The sequence below is a fragment of the Mytilus californianus genome, unplaced genomic scaffold, assembly GCF_021869535.1.
Source record: "Mytilus californianus isolate M0D057914Y unplaced genomic scaffold, xbMytCali1.0.p SCAF_4, whole genome shotgun sequence".
Classification (NCBI taxonomy): Eukaryota; Metazoa; Mollusca; class Bivalvia; order Mytilida; family Mytilidae; genus Mytilus; species Mytilus californianus.
The window spans coordinates 93997699-94025624 of NW_026262690.1; the positions used below are offsets into that span (position 1 = coordinate 93997699).

Genomic DNA, 27926 nt, shown 5'->3' on the forward strand with positions numbered 1-27926 from the left:
TAGGCAGAATTATGCATTTACGTTTTTTTTTTACAAATCACAATAGAGGCGTGTAGCATTCCAACACACCCAGATCTAAACCGGAAGTTTACAAATATTGTCAGGCATTTGACAGCAAAACCACTCAAAACGTCTTGCAAGTTTGCTCTTGAATACACGATCTTGTAAAGTTGACGCCTCCTTAGCAAATTTACATAAAAAGGTCAGTTAAAAGCGAACCATAATGATGTTACTCATTTATAATGGATATAGTTCCCAATTTGTCGGATGTCCTATAAACTGTTGTGGAATTTTCCACTCTAGGATATTTAGTCGTTTGTGCTCAACCCTTTATGGCCGCAATATAACATGAATTATTTTAGAATATGGTGAAACACAGCCTGTAATTTCAGAAATTTAAAAGTAAATATTTTAAGCATAGCTGGATATAATCATGATAATGACGGGCTCGTTTAGTACGTCAGATGAGGTTTTACTATCAATACACCTTATCGCTATTTGTCCACCATTACTGGACATCACAAAGGTTCCCGTAAAATTTTGATGTCACAATAGAAAATATCTGATGCCACAATGGAAATGTGATTGTTGTATGACGACTTTTATTGATTTAATAGTTCAAGAGGCGCAGATTCTCGGGTTAACCGGCGCAGATTTCCAAATAATGATAAGGTGTATAGGCTGTTTCTGAAATAAAGCACTATGGGTAATTTTATTGTTCATACCTCGAAATGAAAATAACGTCACACCCTTGTTTAGGACATTTTTAACCAATTACGAAGTTCTGGTGTACTCTGTTGAAATTATTACCCAGAATGCATTAGATTCTGAAATGGCGAATAATGGCTGTCGCTTTCCTATTTAATTTATTTTTAGAAATCATATAGAAAGGGGCTGCATTGACCGAAAAACCTCATCTTACTCACTTGAATAGTAAATTAGATTAGGTTGTACTGTCAATGGCCGTCCCTTTCCTACATGTGTATGATTTTACATAGGATAGGGACCGCCATTGACAGTATTGGCCTTTAACAATTGGCAAACCCAAAACCGCCTAGCAAGCTATAAAAGGCCTCGACATGACCAATGTAAAACATCTCAAACAATATTTCTGTACTAAACAATAAAGGAAAAAAAATAAATATCTCCAGCATGTTCATGCTGAGTGATGCTCAAAGCCAAAATATTTGAAAATCCCAAACTTTATATTAAAAAAATAAAGCAACAACAGGTCAGCATACTGCCTTCAACAATGAGCAAAACCAAAACCCTTATCACATTACAAGCAATAAAAGGCCTGAAATGTCAAATGTAAAACAATTCATAATACATGTAGAACTAAAGACCTGATTTATTGACAAAACAATAAACGAAAAACAAATATGATAAATAGCAACAAACAACAACCACTGAATAACAGGCTCCTCACTTGGGACAGGCACATACAGAATGTGGCTAGGTTGAATACATGTATGTTTGCAGGCCCCTAACCCTCCCCAAACAGCTGAGACAGTGCATGTGGTGAATAGAACAACACAATATTAAACTATACAAAACAAAAATCAAAGATGACCAACATCAACAATTGACAATCACTCAACTACAGGCTATTGACTGGGGTAAGGCACAACCCTCCCCTTACCTAGGACATTGGTGCTACAGAACAACATATTAAGAACAAATTATCAGTTGAAAAGGGCTTATAAAAATAAGGAGATGTGGTATGATTGCCAATGAGACACCTATCCACCAAAGTTCAAATGAAGTCACTTAGTGGATGTAAGCAATTATAGGCAACTCCACAACCTTCAACAATGAGAAAATTTAACTCATCAGATCAATACAAAGCACAAAAACAACTCATAAAACACCATGCAAAGAGTAAAGACACAAAGTACAGATCTAAGAATACTCAGATATTAAAAGCTTGTTCAAAGGCAATAACAAGTGATAAAAAAATCTTGTAACTTAGACTTAATATCAATCAGTATACATCCAATGGATTTAGTGTAAAGAAGTCATTAACAGTAAGAGAAAAACATGATCTTGTGCAATGCAAAAATATAGGTATAGACAGAATGTAGGACAAAAATTTCATTCATGTAGGTGTATAGCAATGATATTTAATGTATTTTGTGGGGTGTTTATTTATTAATAACAAAATCAATATTTATATCGATAAAACAATACAAAATGTATTCCAAGATTACAGTGTTAAATTGGGAACCTTTTAAGATAAGTCTATTTAAAGGATCAATAAGTTTACCCCGATCATATCTAAATTATAGGGTTCATAAACAATATCACCATCATAATCATAAAAAAAGGTGTGCTTAGTCTATCCCTTTTGTAATATAAATTTTCTACAATTCATGCAAGTACAGCCAAACTTCCAAACCAAATCTTTCACTTTTAATGTATCTACATGTATGAAAGAATTTAGTAAAGGTTTTAAGTAATTTGTGGTTACAAAATCCTCGACTTTTAATTAATGTAATATATACATTGTATATACAATTAAATGTAGATTATGTTTATTGAAATCTATAACATCACTATAGACTGACAGGGATATAGCAAACTAGTTGGGATATATAAACACTGTTAGATTCGGCCAAAGGAACATCACTGTCCAAAAGAGAAAAATTTAACAATAGGGAATGAAAAATTTTACCTTTTTGTCGATATATTTTGTGTAGAGTTTCCTGTGTAAAACTTTAAGTACAGTCTAAATCAAGGAAAGGACAGTTATTACTGTTTTTATATTTTTTATTTAAAGTTGAATTTCCGCAGCATTTTTAGAGAATTCTTGATTATTTAACCAAAAAATATCAAGATAATGGCAAGTGTTGTTGAATTTATAGATTAAATGGAATTTATATGGGTCTTTACCTTCTTTGGCCATTAACTGTGATTCAAAACAATACAGGAACATGTTCATGTGTAAATGTTGTAAAAGAAAAGTTAAGGTTTAATCTAAAATATCTAATATTTCCTCTGAGTATTATTTAACCTGTGCATCTAAAAAAAAGACCTAGATAAATAAAGTTCAAATGTATTTTATGTTTCAGAATATAAAAACCTAACTGGATTTTTCTGTGCACTTTTTTTTCATTCCTGCAACAGGTGCCATAAATGAACAAATTTGGTTAAGATGTTTGAGAACTTCCCTGTATGTAATAATTGAAGTGAACTGTATTGAATGATTGACATGGACACTAGATAATCTGCACAACACTACATGTAGGTGATTTAAACTATGTAACTCAGTGGGCCATACCAAATGAATTTTATTTTACACTGTACCTCTTCAGCAGGAACAAAAAACGTGTGCAGCAAAATCAAGTTAACTTTTTGTCGAGCCTTCGACTTTTGTCGAAAAAGCGAGACATAGCGATCCTACATTCCGTCGGCGTCGGCGGCGTCCACAAATATTCACTCTGTGGTTAAAGTTTTTGAAATTTTAATAACTTTCTTAAACTATCCTGGATTTCTACCAAACTTGTACAGAAGCTTGTTTATGATCATAAGATTATATTCAAAAGTAAATTTTGTAAAAAAAAAATTCCATTTTTTCCATATTTTACTTATAAGTGGACTTAGTTTTTCTGCCAGGAAACATTACATTCACTCTGTGGTTAAAGTTTTTGAAATTTTAATAACTTTCTTAAACTATCCTGGATTTCTACCAAACTTGGACAGAAGCTTGATTATGATCATAAGATTATATTCAAAAGTAAATTTTGTAAAAAAAAAATCCATTTTTTCCGTATTTTACTTATAAGTGGACTTAGTTTTTCTGCCAGGAAACATTACATTCACTCTGTGGTTAAAGTTTTTGAAATTTTAATAACTTTCTTAAACTATCCTGGATTTCTACCAAACTTGGACAGAAGCTTGATTATGATCATAAGATTATATTCAAAAGTAAATTTTGTAAAAAAAAAATTCCATTTTTTCCGTATTTTACTTATAAGTGGAATTAGTTTTTCTGCCAGGAAACATTACATTCACTCTGTGGTTAAAGTTTTTGAAATTTTAATAACTTTCTTAAACTATCCTGGATTTCTACCAAACTTGGAAAGAAGGTTGTTTATGATCATAAGATAGTATCCAGAAGTAAATTTTGTAAAAAAAAATTCCCATTTTTTCCGTATTTTACTTATAAATGGACTTAGTTTTTCTGCCAGTTAACATTACATTCACTCTGTGGTTAAAGTTTTTAAAATTTTAACAACTTTCTTAAACTATCCTGGATTTGTACCACACTTGGACAGAAGCTTGTTTATGATCAAAAGCTAGTATCTAGAAGGAAATTTTGATAAAATTTTGTTCCATTTTTTCCATATTTTACTTATAAATGGACTTAGTTTTTCTTCCAGTCAACATTACATACATTCTGCAGTTTAAGTTTTTAAAACATTTATTAGATTCATAAATTATCCTGGATTTTTACCAAACTTGGACAGAAGCTACTTACAATCAAAAGATAGTATAGAGAGGAATATTTTTATTAATTTTTTTCCTCAATTTTGTTGAGCCTGCGATTAACACCAAAAGTAGGCGAGACACTGGGTTCCGCGGAACCCTTACGAATTTTTTATTTTCTCAAACGTAAAATGCATTTGAATTTTATACATGTATATCTAGGTCTTGACATATATATCTTAAACGTTTTTCCAGATGCACATGTTTGTCTGCACCCAATGTAGATTTTGTTGTGTAAACACAGTCATTTTAGCCTAAAGGTAAAGATAAACCTTAATGATTTTGAATTCCCTAGTAAAAGAAGAATATTGAATTTCTTACTGTTGTCAGGTTATTGAGGACTTCTTCATCATGATATCATTGGCTTCTTGCTTGAATCTTTAACAAAATTAATATAGTCCTGTTTACCAAAGATTATAAATTTTTTGCACATCTTAAAAAACGTTATCTGCAATATAGATAAAGTTCCAATGTTATTCATGCTGTAAGTTGATTTATATGAATTCATAATGTAAATAGAGGAACATGTCCTTTAGTTGTCGGGTAATTTTTTCTTGTATTTTTGATAGATTTATCTTAAATCAAATAAGTCTTATCTGCAAAATGATAGACAATTTAGTCATGTTAGTATTATTGATTTAGGAGTTGTATGTTAACTGCAATATTCAACAATTATAGTTTTCCATTTAAAATTAAATTTCATTTCCTGTCTTCTAATGCTCATTTTGATTGTCATGATTATGAAAAGAAGTACATGTTTATAAGCAGTAAAGGATTTCAAGATGTTTAAAGCCCTTGAAATTCTGAAATCTTCCACACTTGCATGAAATCCAAACAATACCAATAATCCATTCAAATTTTAATCACACTCCTGATGTATAAAAGATCACTCCTTTTTATATATTTTTGTCTTGCCTGCGATGAAAGTCACGGAAGGCGAGACATAGGTGTTGCTTTTCCTCTGGCAGCAGCAACAAGTGGAAGTTTTCTGCTTAAGTCAGTTTGATAGGAACTATCCTTTAGGTCATGGTCGAGTGACTTTCAATTAATAAGCAATTTTCAATGTTAAGTTTTCTGTTTAAGTTAGTTTGATAGGAACTCCTTGTGATAGATAAATGATATTTTCTATAAAGTTGCGTTACTATCAGAACATATCAGTTTGGCAACTATTTCGAGGCCCTTCTCCCTAGGTCATGGTCCAGTGACTTTCAATTAATAAGCCCCACCGCATTTTTGCGCCTGTCCCAAGTCAGGAGCCTCTGTATGTTTTTTAATTTGAGTTCATTTATATGTTTTGGAGTTTAGTGTGATGTCCATTTTCACTGAACTAGTACACAACTTTATTTAGGGGCCAGCTGAGGACCACCTCCGGGTGCGGGATTTTCTCGCTGCGTTGAAGACCCATTGGTGGCCTTCGGCTGTTGTCTGCTCTTTGGTCAGGTTGTTGTCTCTTTGACATATTCCCCATTTCCATTCTCAATTTTAAATTTCAATGTTAAGTTTAATGTTTAAGTTAGTTTGAGAGGAACTACTTGTGATAGATCAATGATATTTTCTATAAAGTTGCATTACTATCAGTTACATATCAGTTTGACAACTATTTTGAGGCCCTGCCCTGTAGGTCATGGTCCAGTGACTTTCATTTAATTACCAATTTTCAATGTTAAGTTTTCTGCTTAAGTTACTTTGATAGGAACTATACTTTTAGCAGACAATGATATTTCTATGAGGTTGCATTGCTATCAGTACTTCTAGTTTGACTATCATTTTAACCCGCTACCGTCTATCTCATGGTCCAGCAACTATGAATTAAATAGCAATGTGATGTCCATCTGATTGACTTTTTCTGAATTTTCTGCCGATAGGCAAAACATTTCTCTGTATCAACAGTTTATTATTACATATCAACTGTTTATTCATGTTATTTGGCTTTATTTTTAACAGTAAAATGAAAAAAAAAGTTGACCATTTTAATCTTTTGAATTTACTTCCAGTCCAAAGTGTAATTATAGAATAACTAATCAAAGAATTTTAAATACAAAAAAGATGGATACACAACCAGAGACCGAACAACACATTAATTCAAGAATGTTCTTAGCACATGAGATAATTTATATCAGTGTTGTCCATTATGAGTTGAATATTTTTTTACACTTGAATTCTACGATTAGTTATCTTTTTATTTAAATTGACCTAGGGCTTTTTAATAGGAATAAAGTAGAAAATACTAGAAACTATATCTTTTTCTACATACCCAATTCGTTTTGAAGCAACATCATCAACAATGTCTTGACAACACCTGATGTATGACGTCAAAAGGATTGAAATTATCAGGTTTTTTTTTACTGGGAGATCACAGTATTTCATTGCAACCAATATTAATATAATAAAAAATTATACTTGTACATTTGTATTTTAATTTCCCTTTGAATAACAAAATACACTGATATTCCACTTTCATGTACAGATAAAATTAAATCTTGAAAAACTAGGTTTTGTTTCTCTCACTCAATGTTGCAGCATTTAATAAATGCTGCTCATGGCTAGCAAATGCTTGTAAAAAAAATGTATTAAAAGATTTTCTGAATTGCCAAATCTTAAGAATCGTTTGTGCTGATAATGAATTGCATCCTTTCCCATTTATTTAGGTTTACAAATATTTACTTTATAGTACTCACATGACATAGCTTCAATTTAAAATCAAGTGGTCACTTATCATGCTCACAGTCGTCACTATCAAATGATTATTATATCCTCATTATAATTTAAAAATAAACTTAATTATCAAAACGATTCCATTGTGAAAAGGTTATTTTTATAAACTGTACTTGTTAAATGATTATGACAATGCATATATGTATAATGATAAAATTGATTACTACTTCAAGTACAGGAAGTTGTTCATAACATTTTCACAACCTTTTTTTCCTTTTCAAAGGTCAGCACTTAACTTTTATCACAAAGTCCAAAATGTATTTTTTTTAATTTGACATTTATTTAAGATATGAACTGAAAAAGTATGGAATATTCATGTGCAAAATCTAAAAGGGTTCAGACTAAATAAAATCCACATGAATTTTAAACATTAACATAATTGATTAAATTCTATTATTTTTTTAAACTTAATCAAGTTGAATACATTTTATATCATAACATAGTATGTTTATTAAATATGTACACAACAGGCCACGTGGATTTTGCTTTTCCCACTTGCCCACCGTGGGCAGAAGTATGCCCATGCCCAATTGATGCTTGAGTAAATCTTGTTTACATGTACATTAGATTAGATACCAGTTGTCTATTTACAAAGCTGTACTTAACTTTCTTTGGTTTCAGATTTCTTGAATTATGTTTGTGGATACATTTTGTATGGCTGTGGTATATTATAAATCGAACAACGATTCTCAATTTCTTGGTAAAATTAATTCTCACCTTTCCAAATTTTGGATGTACAATTCATAAGAAAAACAAATTGCATGTCCACTCCTAAGGGGAGGCATATGTAGCTTTTTTAGCAGTTTTGGGTTAGTGAAAATGAATATATTCATGAACTGTAGTGTAACTGAGTTCTTTTAATGGCAATATACTGTATACATGTATATATATATTATATAAGTCTAAATTGAAAACAATGTTCAAACCTATGATTGCTTTGGATAAAAACCGCAATTTAATATGTGTGCATGCAGAACAAATTTCTTGGTAGAGGGGTCTAAATACAGCACAAACAACATTTTCCGAAAGACCAAAAAAGTGAAAAAGTATATTTAAACAAAACGCATTTGACTAACAGGTCAAACAACGAATGTTCTTAAACCCTGCTGACTGCCATTGGCGATTGCCAAATGAACGGATCACAAGATTTAAGAAAATGGATCTTTATTATTAATTTAATACCAAACAAAAAACAATAAACTTGCGGAAAAGATGGTATACCGCAAACATGAGGTGCAAAAATTTGTACACCATATCCGGATTTCAACAATAAATGTCTCTTCAGTGATGTTAGGAATCGAAACGGTATTTGGAAGGCCATATAATTTACCTCAATTGAGAATAGACTCTTGAATCTTGAAGAGTCGAAATAGGATGAACGGATCATATAAACCTGAAGGCAAATATAATACAAGCCCAAACGAAAAAATATAAATAAGTTTAAATTGAAAACAATGTTCAAACCTATATACATACATGTTTATATAAACATGTAACATGTGCAAATTTACTTTTAATCTTGTGGGATGTACACAAACATGAATTAAAATCTAAAGCAAAGGAACAGGGAATTTATTATTGGTTAATTTATATTTTAGGATTATACAGATGTCTATTCTTAGCTGACAGACCAGTAGCAAAAGGATGGCTGATAATGGAGAAACGGAGAATAAACCAGGAAGTCAGGTGAGCACTGCTGAAACAAACAGCAGTTCAGAAAAGCCTGAATCGTCAGAAAGTAATACAAATGATACAGGTACGCATCAGGCAAATAGTTCTCCCCAAAAAGAATCAGAAAAGGTTGAATCAGTAAATCAGGATAGACCTGATGTAGAAAAATCGCAGCAGTCTTCTAAAAGTTCAGATAAAGGTTCCAAGGAAAGTGATAAGTCAGAATGTGATAAAAGTGGAACCTCTGAACAGGAAGTGAACAGTGATAAAAGTGATACCTCGAGCTCTGAACAGCAATCAAAAGACACAACAGTACCTAATACAAGCAAGGATACTACCAGAGAAGAGAATGTGCCAAATAATACACCAGATCATGCCGAAGAATCTGATGAAGATGGTGAGTTTTACGATCGGAAGACTAAAATTTTTTTTTGGTGAAATTCATTTTTACAACAAACCTTGCATTCAAGTTCGTTACCTCAAACCAATATAAAGTATTTGTAAAATAAAAACAAACACTTGTTTCATAGGAATAGCTTGCCAGCATGTGCAGCTTATTTGATTATTTTATCAAACAAAATGAAATAATTAGAGTCCCGATGTCATCATAATACAGCAACACCACTGCGCATGCGTAGTACACAACAGCCTACAAAATAGAAAATCAAAGGGAAAAATCATATAATATAAATATATATATATATAGGTCTAAAAGCTAAAATATAGAAAAATATTCAACAAGTGACCGAACAACACATTAATTCACAAATGCGCGTAGCGCATCAGTTTATCATCAGTGTTGTTAGGTCACGAGTTGAATATTTTTCGATATTTAAATTCTTTGATTAATTATTCTATAATTATCGAGCTGTTGATTCTTTTTAATTTTGTTATTCTTTTTATTACATTGACAATGGGCTTTTTAATGGAAATAGAATAGAAAATGCAAGGGACTATATCTCTTTCTACGCATTCACAATTTGTTTTGATGTAACGTTATCGACGTCTTGATAACACCTATTGTTGTATGACGTCAGAGGAGTGGGAAATCACGGTAATTCATTGCAAACAATGTAATAATATTTCAGAAAAAAACATATGCAATAAACCTGAAAAGAAATACAACGACATGCATACTGGTATATTTGAAAAGTAAACATTCTGACTGAGATACTTCAGGTGTACCATGTACATGTAACTCAAATTTTTACAAAGACGCAATTCATAACATTACCAAAAAAAAACGACCTTCCTCCCCAACGACCTTCCTCCCCACACTTACAGCATATAATCAATATATAGATGAATGAAAAAAAAAGGACAAAAAAAAAATATGATAAAAAAAGTCAAAGCAGATAATCTACATACTTAAATTAGTTGAAAAAATAATTCACAATAGACAAAAGATACCAAAAATGGTAACTCTAAGAATAGACTATATATGCCTTATACGGTGACCTATATATAGTTGTTAATTTCTGTGTCATTTGGTCTCTTGTGGAGAGTTGTCTTCTTGGCAATTATACCACATCTTCTTTAACATGTATATATACCATGGCCAAAAATGAAAGCATCAAAAGACAAACAAAAGTCTACAAAAAACTACACAGGAAAATAAGAACTTAGCAACACATACCCCACAAAAAACTGGAGGAGATCTCAGGTGTTTCGGAAGGAAAACCAGATCTGACTCCACTATATATGTTAGCAGAAATAATGTTTTGAAATAAGAAAGAATATGATAATAAGATTTTCAAACGTCTTGAAGCAACTATATACATTTTTCTATTTTTAGATGAAGGAATAGGTCTTGGAGATGGTGCCGATATGGACAGTGACTCAAGAAATAAAATGTTTGAGAAAGGACTGAATTTTGAAAAAAGTGGAAAGAAAAATAGAGCACTGAAATGTTACTTGGCATGTTTAACTGGTTTGAAGCAAGATACAAGGTTTCCATTACTTCCACAATGTCTCAGAAATGTAAGTAGTACATTTTTTCAGTATTACTAAATTGAAATATGTACAGGACTTTTAATTGGTTCCTTTTGTTTTGAAATATATACAAATTTATGACATCATTTACTTGTTTATGTAAAAGTACACATCCTTTGCAAAATCATGATTCCTTGAGAACAAAGAAATCCAAATGCTAACCTCAACATAATGATGACTTCGAAAAACACAATTGTTCAATATTTGAAAAAAAAGGCAATTTTGTTTTTGCATCTGTTATTAAAATCGATAACAGAACACAAAATATAAACCTGTATATATTCAAAGCACTTTCCACATGAAAAGTACAGGGCGTACTTAGAATATGGCCTTATGGTAAACCAGAACCAACCATTTAGAACTTGGAAGCTTTTTTGTATTAAAAGATAATTCGCACCTTCATGATTGAGTGTTTTCCAATGATAAATGATTATGACAAAACTGTGTACTGAGATTGCACAATTTATTGTAAAAAAATATGGCAAGACTGGAAAAATCTTAACTTTGTTAATTACCTATAATAAAACAATGCAGTTTCAGAGCTCCAGATCTAGATAAGCTGCGTATTTGCGTGATCACGCAATACAAATAATTAAAAACCCAATGCAATTGCCCATTGCAGGGTTCAAAAACCCAATTCATTCAAAGGAAAACCCAATTATATGCCAAAACCATGAGTTCTTAACGCTTTTATTCGCTATCGTTTGCGTTATTTACCCTTATCTGATTACAGTCGTCACGTAAATCTATTTTTATAATATTTATAATTGGAAATGTCCTTTCTTTCTAAAAATAGAGCCCTGCATCAAGTAGCCGAAATGGGTCCCTGTTGGAATTTTCCGTTGCTCAAAAGGTACACGTGTTTATGAAAACATTTCAATCTTCTCGGCGTTTATCCAATTAGCGTTTGTCTTGTTGTCATATTTTTTTCGAATTGCTCGGGATTTATCATAACATACAATGAATTAAAACGAAAGTAAATATCTGATAAAAATATTGAATAGAAGCATGTTTTCAGCTTCTTTTTGATACTTTAGGGAAAGTTATTATGATGATAACAAGACCCATTTGCGTACCTTAACGAGAACATTGCTAGAACGATAAACACAGGGTTTTGTCAAGAACGAAATCAGTTGGAAAAAGTGAAAGGCCAAATTAATTATGACATGATATATGTAGTTGGAAAGCATCAGAAACCAAAAGTTCTAATCAGCTGGGACAACTTAACCCAGATTTATGTAAATTAAATTAAACAAAAACATTCAAGTATAATTTTAGTTTATATATTATTTTTTTCATTTTAGTTGATGAGTGAATACACATATCCGTTTTTTACGTCAATGCATCTTGACACTTTCTTTGTTTTGGTCTTATTGTTCTGTATGCTTATGATAGTTGTCTTATTGGCAAGTGCAGTTTAACATTGTCATTCATTTATTTGATGTTGCAGAATTATTTGTAAATTTAACTCTGTAAATTTAAGTTGAATGTGGTCTCCGTCATTAAACCTATAAACCTTGTCAAGGTTTTGGGGTATATCTTAAATCTGGGAACTACTTATTATTTTTATTATAAAGTAGATCCAACAAATAGGTGAAAGGACTGGCAAAACTTTCTTACAGCACCTAAATTTCACATATATTACATAAAAATCTAAACACTTAGCCACGCCTACCCCAACTAAACTGTAGGGTGATCATATGGGATCTAGAAAGGTAATTAGTAACTGTCCAACTAGTGACACCAGCTGCAGTTTATATAAGTTGTGAAAATACAAAACTGGCAGAACGTTTAAAATCGGACACAAATTAAACGTACAATTGCTCGTCAGTGAATAAACCAAATAAAACAGCTAGCATATATACAAAGAAAGAAACACATTTAAGATGGAAAAACATCTGCATGGGGTTGACATAATGTGATTATAACATGCCTAAACATTCAATATTGTGTTGATGAAAAAACCCAATACATTAAGTAGCTTGGTGGTGAAAAACCCAATTTGATATTTGCTTGAGGGGTGAATTGGAATTGATAATGCAATTTAAAAACTTTATCACCCAATTACATAAAAAAATGGTGGGTAAAAACCCCAATTTTGGAATTCTTATCTGGAGCTCTGCAGTTTTGAATTACTAAATGTAAAACAATATCATGAATATAAAGAGATAGTATGACGGCCAAAAAAAACCATGAATTAGAGTCATCCTTTATTTACCAATGTCCAAATACAAGACATACATGTAAGAAACTGAAAGTGAATAGAATTTCTAGTATATTGAACAACCTTGAGAACATTTTATGCTGTTTTAATCTTTTATTATAACATTTTCAGAATAGTTTTGATAACATAATATTTACTCATTTCAGATTGCCGACATATTTTATCAAAAAGAAGAATGTATCCTTCCTTATTGTGATCATAAATGAATCAATAAAATGTAAAGACATGATGTAAAGCTTACAAAGAATTTTTTTTACACGTTTTGGGGGACTATATATAGCACTTGTGTTTTACATACAGTATTCATTTGATTTAGTTCACTGTTTGCTCCTAATGATATTCTGATTCAGAGATATCAAAGGTCATGGCCACTGTTTGCTCCTTATGATAGTCTGAATCAGAGAGATCAAAGGTCATGGCCACAGAAAGTTTTCTGTAAAAAAGCTTGTTGCATCTTTACACTATTCACACAACTTGGATTTTCCATCTAGCCCCTCAAGCCTTACAGAATGTTTTAGCATATTGAGAGGAAAAACGATATCTAACTTAAAGATGACCTGTTAAAAGGATATCACAATTTGAAGCTTTTTCGAACAAAAGAGTTTTTAATCGTGCATCAAATTGCTATAACGCATTGAAAAATGCATACTCATTGTAAAGTTATTAATGTATATACAGAACAATAAAGAACAATATTACAACACATAGCAATATAAAAGCTATTCTAAATAAATGTGGTTGCTATGGGTTACAGCACTTGTCATGTTTTTTCTTTCTTTCATTAGTGCATCAAGAGTTTACAGGTACAGGTTCTGCAGTGACAGATAAAAAAAAATTAAGTTCAAAAGAATATTGAACTTTTATTTTTTCTTACTCTTCATTTGTTCAGATTTTTGTGTATCTGCCCTAGAACATGATAACATCTTATGGTTTATGATAATAGTGCAATGTTCTGCTTTCCCAAATAGAAAACTTACAAAGTACTAAATCCTTAACACATATTCAGATGACAAAGCTGTTCATTTCATTCAAGCAGAAAAGGTATATTATGAGAGTGCTTTGATAGACACAACTGATATACAACATAAGCTTGGTAAGTACAATACATAATTCATACAAATCCTTCATACATGTATTTTTTGTGGAGCCTGACACATCAAATTTTTTTTATTCAATCTTAAATATTTTTTTTAGACCTGATCAATTAAAAGTTTGCATATTGTGTAAACATTTGTCTACTGTTGAAGACTATTATGTTGACCTCCATATGTCCTTTGATATTTTTATGTTGTCAGCTGGTTGCTGTTATATTGACATAATAAAATGTTCAATACAAAAAAAAACAAAAAAATCAAATTATTAACTTTTTAGACCTGATGCAATTTAGAGTTTGTCTATTGCATGTATTGTGTAAACATTTGAAGATTGTCTTAGACTGGTATGGTGACCTCTATATTTCCTTTGATGTTTTTGTGTCATCAGGTTGCTGTTAAATTTTCAAAACACAATATGTTCATACAAAAAAAAAAAATTAAATGCAAAGAATAATACAAAATTATATTAAATACAGGGAGTTATAGAACACAATATATGATATAAACTGAGAACATATTAATCTTTATTGTTTGTGTACAATGTTACAGAGGAAGCACAGATGAAGGGAGGCAGCTTACAACCAAACATGACAACAGACACAGTAAGAGCATCAGAGTATGAACATTTGGCTAGACTCTGTTTGGACAGGGAACAGTAAGTGCTTTATATTTATATACATAGTGGTTAATACAAACAAATTTAATGTGTAATACAATCAAAGGAAATCTTTCTGTATCAGCCATCCATGATGATCATGATGATACCAGTCACAGTTGCAAAGACTTTATCAAACCCCTTATCTGTATATTGTCATGTCATGTGAATTTTATTTTAGGAATAAAATAAGTGTATATGATATGACATTGAAAATGTCTTACACTGCATCAACCCACAACCAATATAATTCCTTGAGCAAAATTCCTGGGATTATATTGGTGTCAAAGTTTAATATAGAAAAGGCATATAATATTTTCTATTTTTACCGTTTATCCGTCATTCCTTCATTCCCCAACGAACAGTTGTACAGACTTTTTTCTAAAGGTCTTCACATATTGAGCTGATTTTCAGTATGTGAGTCTCCTATGATGATTTACAGATTGAGTTACGTTTGGTTCTGCTCCCCTGATTTTTGTTGAAATTATGGGCTTTGGACTTTGGACAAAAATTTTGTGAAAATAAGTTATACAGACTTTCATTCTCAAATTTCCACTCCTAAAAATGGCTACAAGCTTTTTTTGCAAGCAGGGCCATTAGTGTAGTTCCAACAAATCTAGTTTTACATTGTTCTTGCATTTAGTGTCAAGAATTGAAGCATTTTTGAATTTATAATATATCAACACAGATGAATATTTTATATCAAAATTGACATTAAAAAGCAGAATCCTTCGTTTGTTTGTTGGTGGTAAACACCACCTTCAGTCACCTTGGCTATATCATGATTCCCAGTTTTGATAGATGGAAGAGACCAGGAGAACCTGGAGAGAACCACCATCCTAACATAATCCTTGATTTGTTTATATTTGTACATTTATTTCAATGCTGTCATTGCTGGTTATAATCACCTGGCTGTCCAGTCTTTTAGCGATGCATGTAATAGCAATATTTGTGATGATAATTACATGTTTATTTAAAGAATGATTACTTTTTAAAAAAAAGAGATCCTTTTGAGGTGTGTAGGAAACTAAAAAAACTTGAGGATTAGATTTCTGTTTTGTGGCTATTTCCAGAAAAAAGGCTGGAAGGTTATTATTTAAGATATTACATAAATCTGATTCATAAAAAACAAACAAGTGCCTCCCCTAAAAATCTGCAATATCTCTTACGTTAAGATATTCTTGCAATATCTATTCTTTAATCTGTTTAAAATTCTGATAACTCTTTTCAGAATCTCTTTAATGGTTGATAAACACTTTCTGTGCTTATATTTCAGACCACAGCTGGCTTTAGAGTATGCAGGAAAGGTTTGTGTTTCTTCTATTTTCTGTATAAGAGGGACGAAAGTAACCAGAGGGACAATCAACTCATAGATCGAAAACAAACTGACAACGCCATGGCCAAAAATAAAAAGACAAACAGACAAATAATAGTACAGATGACACAACATAGAAAACTAAAGACTAAGCAACACGAACCCCAAAAATGTAAAATGAAACCCACAATATTAGTACAAAAATAAGATGTGGTATGATTGCCAATGAGACAAGAAATGTGGATTCATATATATTTGTGGGAACAAATTTCATTGATATAGAAATTTTTAAAGTTCCTATTTCACCTATGAAATCTGCTAAATATAGTATCTCATGAATAAAATGAGAATTGACTGCAGAACAAAGAAAGAGGATGTATGTCACCATATGGCCTTCAACAATGTGCAAAACCCATACTTGATAGTAAACTTCATAGAATACCATAGAAGGCCCTGGCATGATAAAATGTGAAAAATTTAAATGGGAAACCCATTGACTTGAATTTGGAGAAAAGTGGGAACATTTATCAAGTAGAAAGCAAAGATTGTCCATCTTATTATGAGCAGATGATTTTTATTGTACATTTCTTAAAGGTAGTTTTAGTATATATTCATACTATCTTATGAGCTCAATAATTTTTGCAAAACTTAGAATGTATGTTTTGTTTAGTTGTCAAAGTTTTGTTTGAAATTATAATTTATAAGTTACACCATTTACATTTTCAGGCTACAAAGTTACGACAGCAAGTTTTGGGTGACAAAGATCCTGTCACTGTAGAAAGTCTGGACTTCTTTGCATCTGTCTATGCCAAGGTTGGAGCTGAACAATACGAAGGTACAGCAACTTGATGAAAATGTTTTTCAGTTTTTTTTACAACTGAAGCCATACTTGTGTAAACCAAAAATTTGAATATAAAATGGTTGGTAAAAAAATGTAAGATGTTTATATAAAATTTACTAAGGGCTGTTATAAAATTTATTAGGAAGGGGGATGGAAGGCACGCAAATTTATTAAGTATGGGTGGTAGCATTTTCCTTTGAACTTTATAAGAAGTCAAATGAAAATCATTATTTTTTGGGGTGGTCTTGGTCTTTAAACAGTGCCTTCCATGTCCCCCAGGCATTAGATCTGGTACAACCCTTAGGTTGAATTACTGTAAATTTACATGCATTAGACTGTTTTACCCCAGCAGCTTTAGTTTGTTTCCAATACTGCACAATTTTTGAATAGCTTTTGAAAAAAAAAGTACTGACCATTTGTAAGATGAACTGGTAAACACACAAATGGTTTATGCTGTAAATGTTTTAATAGTTCATGCCCTAAAAACAAAACTATATTTGCCAATAGCTTGAAACTATTCTAAATCTAGAATATTATTGATGCAAAAATATAAGAAGACAATCATTGCATTATTTTTATATTTTAAAAGATCATATCATTACAAGTATTAATGTGCAGTAATTTCAGAAAACACTTAATTTAATCTCATCTCTTTTTCTGACTGTAATAAATGCATGTATAATTAAGAGACACCATTTATAAATATTCCCCATTGTGTGTCCCATCACCTCATTATTTTTTTAATTTTTTTATATGCTGTAATAAAGCAGAAAAGAACAACTCATTCAACTGTTTTTTTTTAATATAGAATAATAACTTTTATTGCATTAGTTGGTCTGCAGCGTTTTTATACGCCCGTCAAAATTTTGACGGGACGTATTATGGTATACAAATGTCGTCTGTCCGTCTGTCTGTCCGGCGTAAACATGTCGCACCGTAACTTGAGAACGACTTATCCAAATTTCATGAAACTTAAATAGTTGTTTCTTAAGATGATCAAACGATCTGTATACTTTTTGGTGAAAATAAGATTAAAACTTTTTGAGTTACGGGACTTAATAACTAAAACAGGTGTGTGTTTTTTTTCACATGTTGCGCCGTATCTCAAAAACAATTTATGATTATTGCTTAAAACTTTACACACTTCTTAGTTATATTAATCTTAAGATCTGTATACTTTTTGGTGATGATTCAAAATTTTATATTAGAGATATTGAGTATTTTGTTAAAAAAGGGGGAGGGGGTTTTCACATGTCACGCCGTATCTCAAAAACAGTTTATGATTATTGCTTAAAACTTTACACACTGCTTAGTTATATTAATCTTAAGATCTGTATACTTTTTGGTGATGATTCAAAATTTTATTTTAGAGATATTGAGTTTTTTGTAAAAAAAAGGAGGTTTTCGCATGTCAGGCCGTATGTCAGAAACTATTTATGATTATTGCATAAAAATTCAAACACAAGACGACAGGCGTATCATGCGCTCATGGTGCAGCTGTTTATTAAACATCATCACACAAATACAAACTTTTTCATCTTTTGGGCATTTGTCAAATTGTATACATTATTTTTTCAACATCAATAGCATGGAAAAATGTTTGATTTTTTTTTATTGTTATATATCGCAAACACTTTAATTTTTTTTTTTTGGTGAAAACTCATATTTTTATGAATAATCTTACCTATATGTGATGAGCCTTTTTTTCTTACTTTTGATAGTGCTGAGTTGATAAGAAAAAAATCGCCTACCTTATAAAAATCCCATGTGTACAAAAGTTGCATTAACCTGCTACCTATTTAATACCTAATATTATTATTTATTTTTTTAACTGTTGAATTTTGATGTTGAAATTGTTAATCTGAAGACAGGTTTTTTATCTTTCTTTTAACAGAATCATTAAAGAAGTTTGCTGACAAACCAGATGATATTGATGATGCTGAGGGATCACCACAGGCAGAAGATGGGGAACAGAAGGAACCAGTATCTATTCTCAGAAAACGTAAAAATAGTAAGTATATTAATGATGAAAATTATGGTCTTAACCTGTGTAAAAACAAATGAACTTTAATTTTAACATGCAACAAATTTTTGTTTATCTTGTTTATCTAAATTTGTTGTTGTTAATAAAACTAAAGATTTTCTACCGCATGAAAAGATAACCTAAGCTGAACCTTTCAGACTTTTGGGTCCTTGATGCTCTTCTACTTCAAACTTTATTTGGACTTTTTAACTTTTTATTCTATTGTCACTGATGAATCTTTTGTAGACAAAAAGCATGTCTGGCGCAAAAAAATATAAGCCTGGTATCTTTTATGAGGCTTTTTTCATAAACAGTAAGGCAATAGAAAGCTAATTATTAACTCCTTAGGTCAATTTTTCAATAAGTTTTTGATTAGTCAGTGATGCCCCTTTTTGTTTTGCTCGCAATATTTTAGTATATACTTAACCCACGTGTAATTACATGAAACATCAACTTAAAAGTGCTTTAAGGATGATCTTCACTAAATATTTATAGAATATAAAAAATGTTATAAAAAGTATTGGTCACTGTGCTATTTTTCAAGCTTCATGCACAATTTGGTATAGATTACTCATGAAAAAAACACTTTTTTGGTGAATCAGTAGATATCTATGACAGATAGAATTCTGAAATATAATATGAGAATAAAAGTTTTAAAATATGCTTTTTAAACATAAAAATGAAAAATGGTGTCATCAAACGTGTTTTCTTGCTACAAGTAAAAATTGAAAATTTCGTTAACATTACTTTATACAAATTTTACTATAAGAGTTATCTCCACTTTATTAAAAAATTGAATCGAACAAAAGCATCAATGTAAAGATATTTTGTTTATGAATTTCCACTCTCCTTACATACAATGAAATTGTAAATTCCAGGTGAAAAAGAAAAGAAAGTCCACTTTGATGAATCACAGCTTCAGAGTAATGAACAAATACAGCATGGTATGTATGTCATGTTATGTCATGTACCCATGTTTTACCTTTACAACATAACTTTCCAAATAGGCAAATAACTTTCCAAATAGGTTTGTTGTGCCTGTTAAACTGATGTAACTCCACATTATTTCTTGATGTACGGAATCAGGCTATCTTGACCTTGTATTGTTTGTCTTTCTTTGTTAATCTATTTCTTTATGAGTCAGGATTTTAGTTTTAACATATTTTATTGTTTTTAGATAGACAAATAGGAGTCGGTTATTCTTTGTTTGTGTGGTCTGTTGTTCTGACCAATAATTTTAGCTATTTCTGTTATCCATTTTATGTAAAATATCTTTTTTGTTGGGAGATTTCAACAAACTTGTTTTTTAAATCATGCATCCACTGTTGAAAGTTGGAATTGTATTATATCATATATTATTTTGATTAATATTTAACCTGAAAGTGATGGTAGGATGTAACAATATACAGTGTATTTTAGTATATTCTTATATGATTTGCATATTAGGGAATACGTTAATATGATTGGTCGAGAGTGCTTCAGGTAGTGGCTCTTGAAGTTATTTATTTTTTCGATAGACGACGTTGACGGAACTACTTTTGGTAACCAATGTAATCAAAATGGCTGCGATAATAACACAAACAGGCTCGATACTAAAAATATTTATTTTCACTTCGTGTTCATCGTTAAATTAAATAATAAACACAAAACATTCATTTGAATGATAGTAAGATATTTTTGTAGTGTTTTTTTTATCAGATAGCAAATTTCATGGAGTACATTTTTTTTTTGCGTTAACCAAAAAATATATTCATGGGCCAGGCCAGTTCAATGACACAAGTATACAACTTACGTGTGATATAGTTTATGAGTGGGAAAATTAAATCCCTTATCTCCAATTTAAAAGAATTATAAGGATTAAACGTATTTTTAAAGGAATTTATTGGTGTATGAACTGGACCAAGTCACTCACAAAAATATTGGACTTTCATGATATGTTTGTGAGTGACTTGGACCAGTTTATACACCAATAAATTCCTTTAAAAGGGCGTTTAATCCTATAACAATCTTTCAAGTATATTGAGGACAAGATGGTATTAAAATAATTTAAGGTATATACCCTGCTTTTTATTAGACCAACATATTGAGCTTATATTAATTTGAAAGCTCACAGAGCAACAGTCCTCAATAAGACAGATACCGTAGAAAGGCTTGTATAGTCCGCGGTTTTATTCTCCAAAATTGGACCTTCCAGACGGGGTGCGGACTATAGAGTACAATAAGCAAGAAATAAGAGAAAAATTTCAATTTCGCGGGCGAGGTGGTTTGTTTACGTTCCGCCATCTTTGTTATTTATATTGTAGAGGGCGCTCTTATCATTTTTCAAACTAATAATTTTAACTCATCCATATTAATAAGTTATTTCTATTCAATATCAAATATATAAATATAAAAACTAAACCTTTCATTACAAATTTCTCGTTTCTTTTCAATGCATTGGTTGAAATAAACTGGTATCTGCTTGATTGAAACGATACAAACATAGTGAAAAAGACAACCGTAAACCAGCTTAGAATTTGTAAACTACAAAACGTAATCGGTCATTGTTCGTTCCGTTTTGGTGTTTCATACTGACTAATATGGTTTGTATTAGCTTAAGACCCTTCAAACATTAATATGATAGATATATTAAAGACTGTTTTACAAAAGGATGGAACTGTTTTACTTTCAAAGTCGTATTATAGTGATATCTGTTATGTACGGATTTCGACTCTCACCGGTTAATTTCTTCTTTTACACGTGCTTTTTAAACTTCCTGTTTAAACATACACAAGTTTCTAAATTGTTTTTTAAGTGAATTAAACTTATTTTAACAATCATGAAGCGTTCTAGAATCATTTACAAGCAGTTTCAGCTTCTGTTTGATGATGGAAATCAGGGTTTTCCAAGAAAATACCGCAAACGACCGCACAGGATTTGAAATTACCGGAGTTTCATTAGACCTTTTCTAACAGTTACAAAAAGTTTTTTTACCTAAAATTTCGTGGGGAGAAGGGGGTGCGGACTATGTACCACTGCGAACTATACAAGCCTTTCTACGGTAGCTGTCTAGACGTATTTACACTTTTGGATAATGTCATGCAACAATCATTCTTTAATTTGACGTCAAATTTTTTAAATTGTAATGCAAAATTTTGCATGAACTTGTGTGCTTTAAGTAATGGCAGACAAATTTGTATACAAGTGTAAATATGTCATGCATATCAATGTAAAATGTTCAGGTTATGGTCAGTTCATAGAATCCATATCAAAAGAACTATGTAATCATTTTTTTCATGTCAAATTCATTACACTTGATTCCTCATTGATTACCTTCATTGCCTATAGTAACAAAGTCTAAAGAGATTAAAAACAGGTTTGAAAAAATGTTGCTTGCTTAAATTATTTTTGCAAGCCATGTCTGATCATATGTTCTTTGTTTTGCTATTTTATCAACCTTTGATTATTTAGTATGGTACTTTTCTATTTCAGAGGAGAAGTTTGCCAAGACTGTATTGTGGGCCTTACTGGTTGTCTGTTGTGTACTGCTGCTTATCTTAGGATTATATCTGTATTGTAACCTGGTAGGATCCAATGCATGTACCAAATTAAAATCTGATCTACACTATGGCTATATGAGACTGAAATACTGGTATTATCAATACCAGGCGGGACCTAATGCTAAATTTATGTAATTGTATTGAAAATTGTGCAATTAATCAAGTTTCATCACATTTTTGGACCAACTTTATAACTTTAATGGAGGGCTTTGGTTTTTAGGCACCATGCCCTAACTTTTTTTCACAAATTTTAAATCTCAATTATGAATGGTATCTGATAAGAGTACATTTTTAATAATTTTTGGACAGTTTAGACCATTTTTTAGGGACTAACAGAATATTTATAAGAGAAGACAACCCTTCTTTAAAGTTAAAAAGTTGATTCATAACTATCTACATGTAAATAACTGTCTGTCCACATTGAGCAAGACATTTGAAGAAAGAACTCACTGATATAACCTTCAAGTGATATGAATGCATGTTGCCCATTTTAATGTGAAGTACAAACTCAATTAATTTTCATTAGAATCTATTTTGCAATTTACATGATTTGCACAAATAGTGTTTTTGCTCCACATAAAAAGCCTATGTGAAAAGCATAATTCAGATTAAAGAATTCAGTTTGTCAGCTCATTGTGGACATATGGTAAAACACTAGTAGCAGTATTAAAGGGCTGTCCTATTTAAAGGAATGTGGGAGGATAGGAAAAGAAGGCTATTTTACTAGGATGTTGTGCCTAAATGGTTGTATGTCCAATTGATGTACAATGGATTCATTTATTTTAGTGGACACCAATTTTTGTGGATTGAGTAAATCTTATATTATCAATGTGTACTTCGTTGAACATTTAAATTTGTGGGTTATCCATACCCTCATAATCCACGAAAATGTGTATTCCTTGAATTATAATGAATCCACAGTATGCAAAATGACATGAAGAAAGAATATATGTTGTTGGGATGATTTTGGAAGTCTCTTCCTACCCTCCCCATCCATTTTAATGGAATAGCCCTAAGATACTGCTATATAAAAAAAGGAGATGTACTATGATTAGTCTACTTTGTCTTATGCTATTGTATCTCAGGGCTTTGTATTCTCACATCTATAAAAGAATGAATCATGTTGCTGATAATATTGGAATGTAAAGCACACTCATAATGGACTTGCAAATTGTATACAACTTTCGTATCTTTTAAAATGCCGTATTATTGTGCACATTTTTTTGGAGTGAATTGTTTACAACCAAATGAGACCTTACATTATAAGCCAGGTTTGGTCAAAGGAGTAGGTCCGGTAAGGGCCGATTTTGGCCTCAAATTTCAAGTTCATCTTACGAAAGATTTTAGACACTTTTTAAACACTTAAATGTCTATTTCAATTGATTCGATTAGTTTATGTGAAAGATTTTAACTGATTTAGTCATTAAAAAACACGCCGATTCAAGCTTAAATATGAAAAATCTATCAAATATGCCAAAAAACGTCACTTTTCAGATGGTTTTTGTCAAAAATGAAAGTGGCCGCATCCGTGTTCATCCTCAACCTTTATATATATTATGTATTATCATCAAATGCAACTTACATATTTCAATATTATGAATGAACACGAATGCGGCCACTTTCATTTAAGACGAAAACCGTCTAAAATTTAACTAAAATGCTAAATTTTGAAGATTTCAGTAATTTAGCATGACTTGATGATGTTAGCACCCGATATATGTGCATTGTATTGTAAAAAACAGCCCATATTTATGTAGCAGAAGCATTCTTCTTTACAATAAATAGCTTAAAGATTACATTTTCACAATTTTGTAAAACTGCTATATTTTGGGGCCAAAAAGGGGTCTTACTGAACCTACTCCTTTGAAAAAAAGTTTTCCATACAAATTTGTAATTTACTGGCACAAATTGAATAAATATTTATACATTTAGAGATGGTAAATTTCCTAATCTCTGGAATCTGTACATTATTTATAGTGTGAATGCCTTGTGACAGGGGCTTTGAAGCTTGACTTTAAGTTAGAGAGTAGACTGCTGTTGATTTATTTATTTATTTATTTTTGTTGGTTATACTTTCCATGGATTGGGAAACAGTTGTACTTTTCTGGATAAAACACAAACAGACAAAATAAGAGTGAGCAATCCCATGTCTCCACTTTCTTTTCTATGTATCAGGCATATGTCAAATGGTATGCAAAATATATTTTAAATTCAATATTTTTTACACTAATTTTTAGCTCATTATTCAACTTTTTAAACCTAATACTATACAACATATTGAATATTCATGTTTTCCAATATTTTACCATCAGTCAAATTGTTCAGTCTTCCAATTATCTATTTCAACTGCAATATCTATTTTTTGTAAATGCAGAAATATTTGTTTTGTTTTAAGTATTTTTATAAAGTGGATAGTTATTATCCATAAAATGAAAACACTGAAGAAAATTTTACCATTCAAAGAATATTACTTTCAATGACTGGAAACCAAGAAAATTTATCAGGCCAAAAAAAATAATACATGTGTTTCCGCTAACGTGCTGAAAAAAAATAGGGTAGGTAGCTATAGGTAGGCAATATCATTTTATTTTACAAACATTTTTTTTTTATTTTACAAACATTTTTTAGCTGGTTACTACTAGGGAATCAGTCTGACTTTAACAGTGCTTGTTCCAAAATGGCATAAAAAGTGTTAGGGTAGGCACTAAAAATTAGGGTAGGTAGGGTTAGCCGAAACACATGTATTATTTTTTTTTTGCCTCATCATGACATAGAATTTAGAGATAAAACCATGAAATTTTAACACCTCAAAGTTGAATTGATTAGTTAAGAAACAATGAAGCTTGTTGAAATTCTGAAATTCCTATTGGAATTACTTTTTAAAGAGCTTTATTGTCTTCTATGTTACAGTGATATTTCTTTTTTTATTATAGATATTACTAGCTGTTTGTCATATATTCTTTTCCTTCATTAGATGTGCTTTTGAACAGATATATCATGTTATGGAGGGGTATTTGCGAAAAATACCAGTCAAGGGACTGTAAAATTTCCCGAGACGCTAGGCGAGTGAAATTCGGTCCCAAGACTGGTATTTTTCGCAAATACCCCTCCATAACATGATATATCTGTTTAATTATACCGAATAGATTTGGATTGAAACTAATTCATTAACATGTTTATGCATAATTTTGAGGATAAGAGGATATTATCATAGAAACGCGGGAATTATACATGTACTAATACGTGTTAGCTCTCTTTTTTATGTAACGTCATAATCGAAAAATTTTGGCGGGAAAATGCTCAAGAGGGTTAAAAAAGGAATATCCAAAATGGCAAATACCATGGTATTTGAGGCAAATTCACCAGCAGTGGTGAAAAACAGGCAAATTCGTTTGAAATGAGGAAAAAATATTAGAATATGCGAAAAATACACTGGCTATCAACCAATCAAAATCTGGATTTCTTATATAAGGTGTAATTATAAGATTAATACAGTTGTCCTCAATTGAAAATATGCTTTATTTCAGGGTTGGAGTGAATCCCTAAAAAATCTTTGGTACCCCGCTAACAATTAAACTTTCACAGTAACTCCTAGGCCATAGTGAAAAAATTTTCATGTTCATTGATTGATTGATTGTTCTTTTAGCTTTTTATATTTAATAAATTTATGATATTATGCATGCAATTTTCCATTAGTCCACCTTTTTACATTTAAAAGACATAGTAAAGAAATGTCATTTGCAGCACTAATTGATTGATTGTTAGTGTTTAATGCCACTTTCAGCACTATTTGCGTTTATCATGACTCAGTTTTTATTTGAGGCAGAATTGTGGGGAGAACCACGACTTGCTGTAGGAAATCTGGTGATCCTAGGCGGCATTAATTGAGTAATAATTTAGATTTTTGTGACAAACATTGCCTTAAGTTATGAAATGATGTTAAAAAAGGTATTGCTAAATCATGCCTCACCTACTGAAGTCATCCAAGAAAGAAAGAAATTGGAGAATCCTTTCCCTAATGGTTTTTACTTGTATAAAAAAGCTTAAGAACTTTTAAAACAAAGGAAAAGAAATTTTGTTGATGTGGCCTAAAAATCAAAGGTAAAAATTAACAAAATCATGGATTGATTTTAAAAGAAATGAATGTTACTAATTTTAAAAACGAAGGAAATGAAAATTTTGTTGATATGGCCTGAAAATCATTAGTGAAAATTTACAACAGAAAGGATTGATTTTTAGAGAAATGAATTAGTTATTTTTTAATTTATATTAAACTTAATTCTGTTATGTAGATAGTAGTGTTGTTGAATAATACAATAATTTATAATTTAACAATTTTTCTTCATATATTTACAAAAGCCAAACATGATACATTTTGTATCATAAATGGTTTGCATTTATAGATATTTATTGTAATAATATACATGTTCTAATTGCTTTTTTGAAATATTTTATAGAATTAAATGGAATCATTAGTCATTAATCATTTATTGAGTTTAATGATTTATAAAGAAAATATCTTCATTTATTATACTTTTGTGATATTATATATAAGGTATAATCTATGTTACTTTCCCATTTAGGAGGTGAGAAAAACAAAAAGAAACATAATTTGAAAAACAACTGTACATGTTTACTGGAAATATTAGGCTTAAAGTTACAAATTTCACTTTTGTAGTTTAAGCTTTGTTCATATAGAAAATGAACATTTCTACTCCCAAAATGTTTCAAAATTTTTAAATAAGTTATATATACACAGAAATGAAATTGAAAAATCAATTTTTTTTTAAAAATTTAAACGACTTTGCAATTGATTAAAGAATGATCATTAAATCTGTTTATAGTGTACATTTGGCCTGTTAGAAAATCTTTATTCACAAAATGCTACACATTAGATTTCCATTGAACTGTAAAAAGTAATTAAATGGCTGACCTCTATCTGTAAACATTAAACTGTTTTACAAAATCAAAATTTTAGTAAAATTTCATACAGTGGATTAAAATCTAATTTGAATTTTTTTGACATCTGAATGAATAAACTGCTATTTATTGTCAAATTATTGCAGTAGTTCTTCTTGTAATTTCATCCATAGAACTCACACATTTCAATTCACATTTAAGGGATTGAAATCATGTGATACCTTTTGCTGATTGTTTGTCATAGTTATCAATGTAGCTCATACTATTAAAACAATGATTTTTATTTTCCATGGAAGCTGGTCTTCTATAAGTTTGTAAATCATTAATAAAACTGTTATATCATTCTGTTGTTATATTGAAAGGTAATAATTTTATGAATATATACATCATTCTAAAATTTTAAAGTTGACGCAGGTTAAGTATTTACAACAGATATAAAAATAAGAAGA

General features: G+C 30.7%; 3 protein-coding genes across 5 annotated transcripts in view; 1 reads left to right on the plus strand and 2 right to left on the minus strand.

The window, feature by feature from the left end:
* LOC127698875 (5'-3' exonuclease PLD3-like) overlaps positions 1 to 7342 on the minus strand; it is a 31548-nt gene extending 24206 nt beyond the window's left edge. Inside the window, exon 1 of one of the 3 annotated variants that reach the window (XM_052202585.1) lies at positions 7153 to 7342. In XM_052202585.1, the coding sequence (XP_052058545.1) occupies positions 7153 to 7173 (21 nt within the window). In that variant the 5' untranslated portion in view covers positions 7174 to 7342. Of the gene's footprint in view, positions 1 to 6742; positions 6887 to 7152 lie in introns of those variants that run through there. The other 2 variants (XM_052202587.1, XM_052202588.1) reach the window with 2 other exon arrangements.
* The window catches only part of LOC127698854 (aftiphilin-like), a 538231-nt gene that overhangs the window by 108173 nt on the left and 402132 nt on the right, over positions 1 to 27926 (minus strand). The window lies entirely within an intron of this gene.
* On the plus strand, positions 88 to 27816 carry LOC127698886 (consortin-like). The gene is made up of 11 exons (XM_052202606.1): positions 88 to 202; positions 8802 to 9271; positions 10670 to 10854; positions 13237 to 13267; positions 14097 to 14183; positions 14734 to 14839; positions 16116 to 16146; positions 16881 to 16989; positions 18890 to 19006; positions 19897 to 19962; positions 22490 to 27816. Exons 2-11 carry the CDS (start codon positions 8848 to 8850, stop codon positions 22690 to 22692), a joined length of 1359 nt encoding a protein of 452 aa, XP_052058566.1. The 5' UTR covers positions 88 to 202; positions 8802 to 8847; the 3' UTR covers positions 22693 to 27816.

Coding starts and splice junctions, on each gene's coding strand:
- LOC127698886 (XM_052202606.1), top strand. CDS start 8,848: ATGGCTGATAATGGAGAAACGGAGAATAAACCAGGAAGTCAGGTGAGC. Junction 10,855..13,236: donor TTCCACAATGTCTCAGAAAT/GTAAGTAGTACA, acceptor TACTCATTTCAG/ATTGCCGACATATTTTATCA. Junction 13,268..14,096: donor ATTTTATCAAAAAGAAGAAT/GTATCCTTCCTT, acceptor ACACATATTCAG/ATGACAAAGCTGTTCATTTC.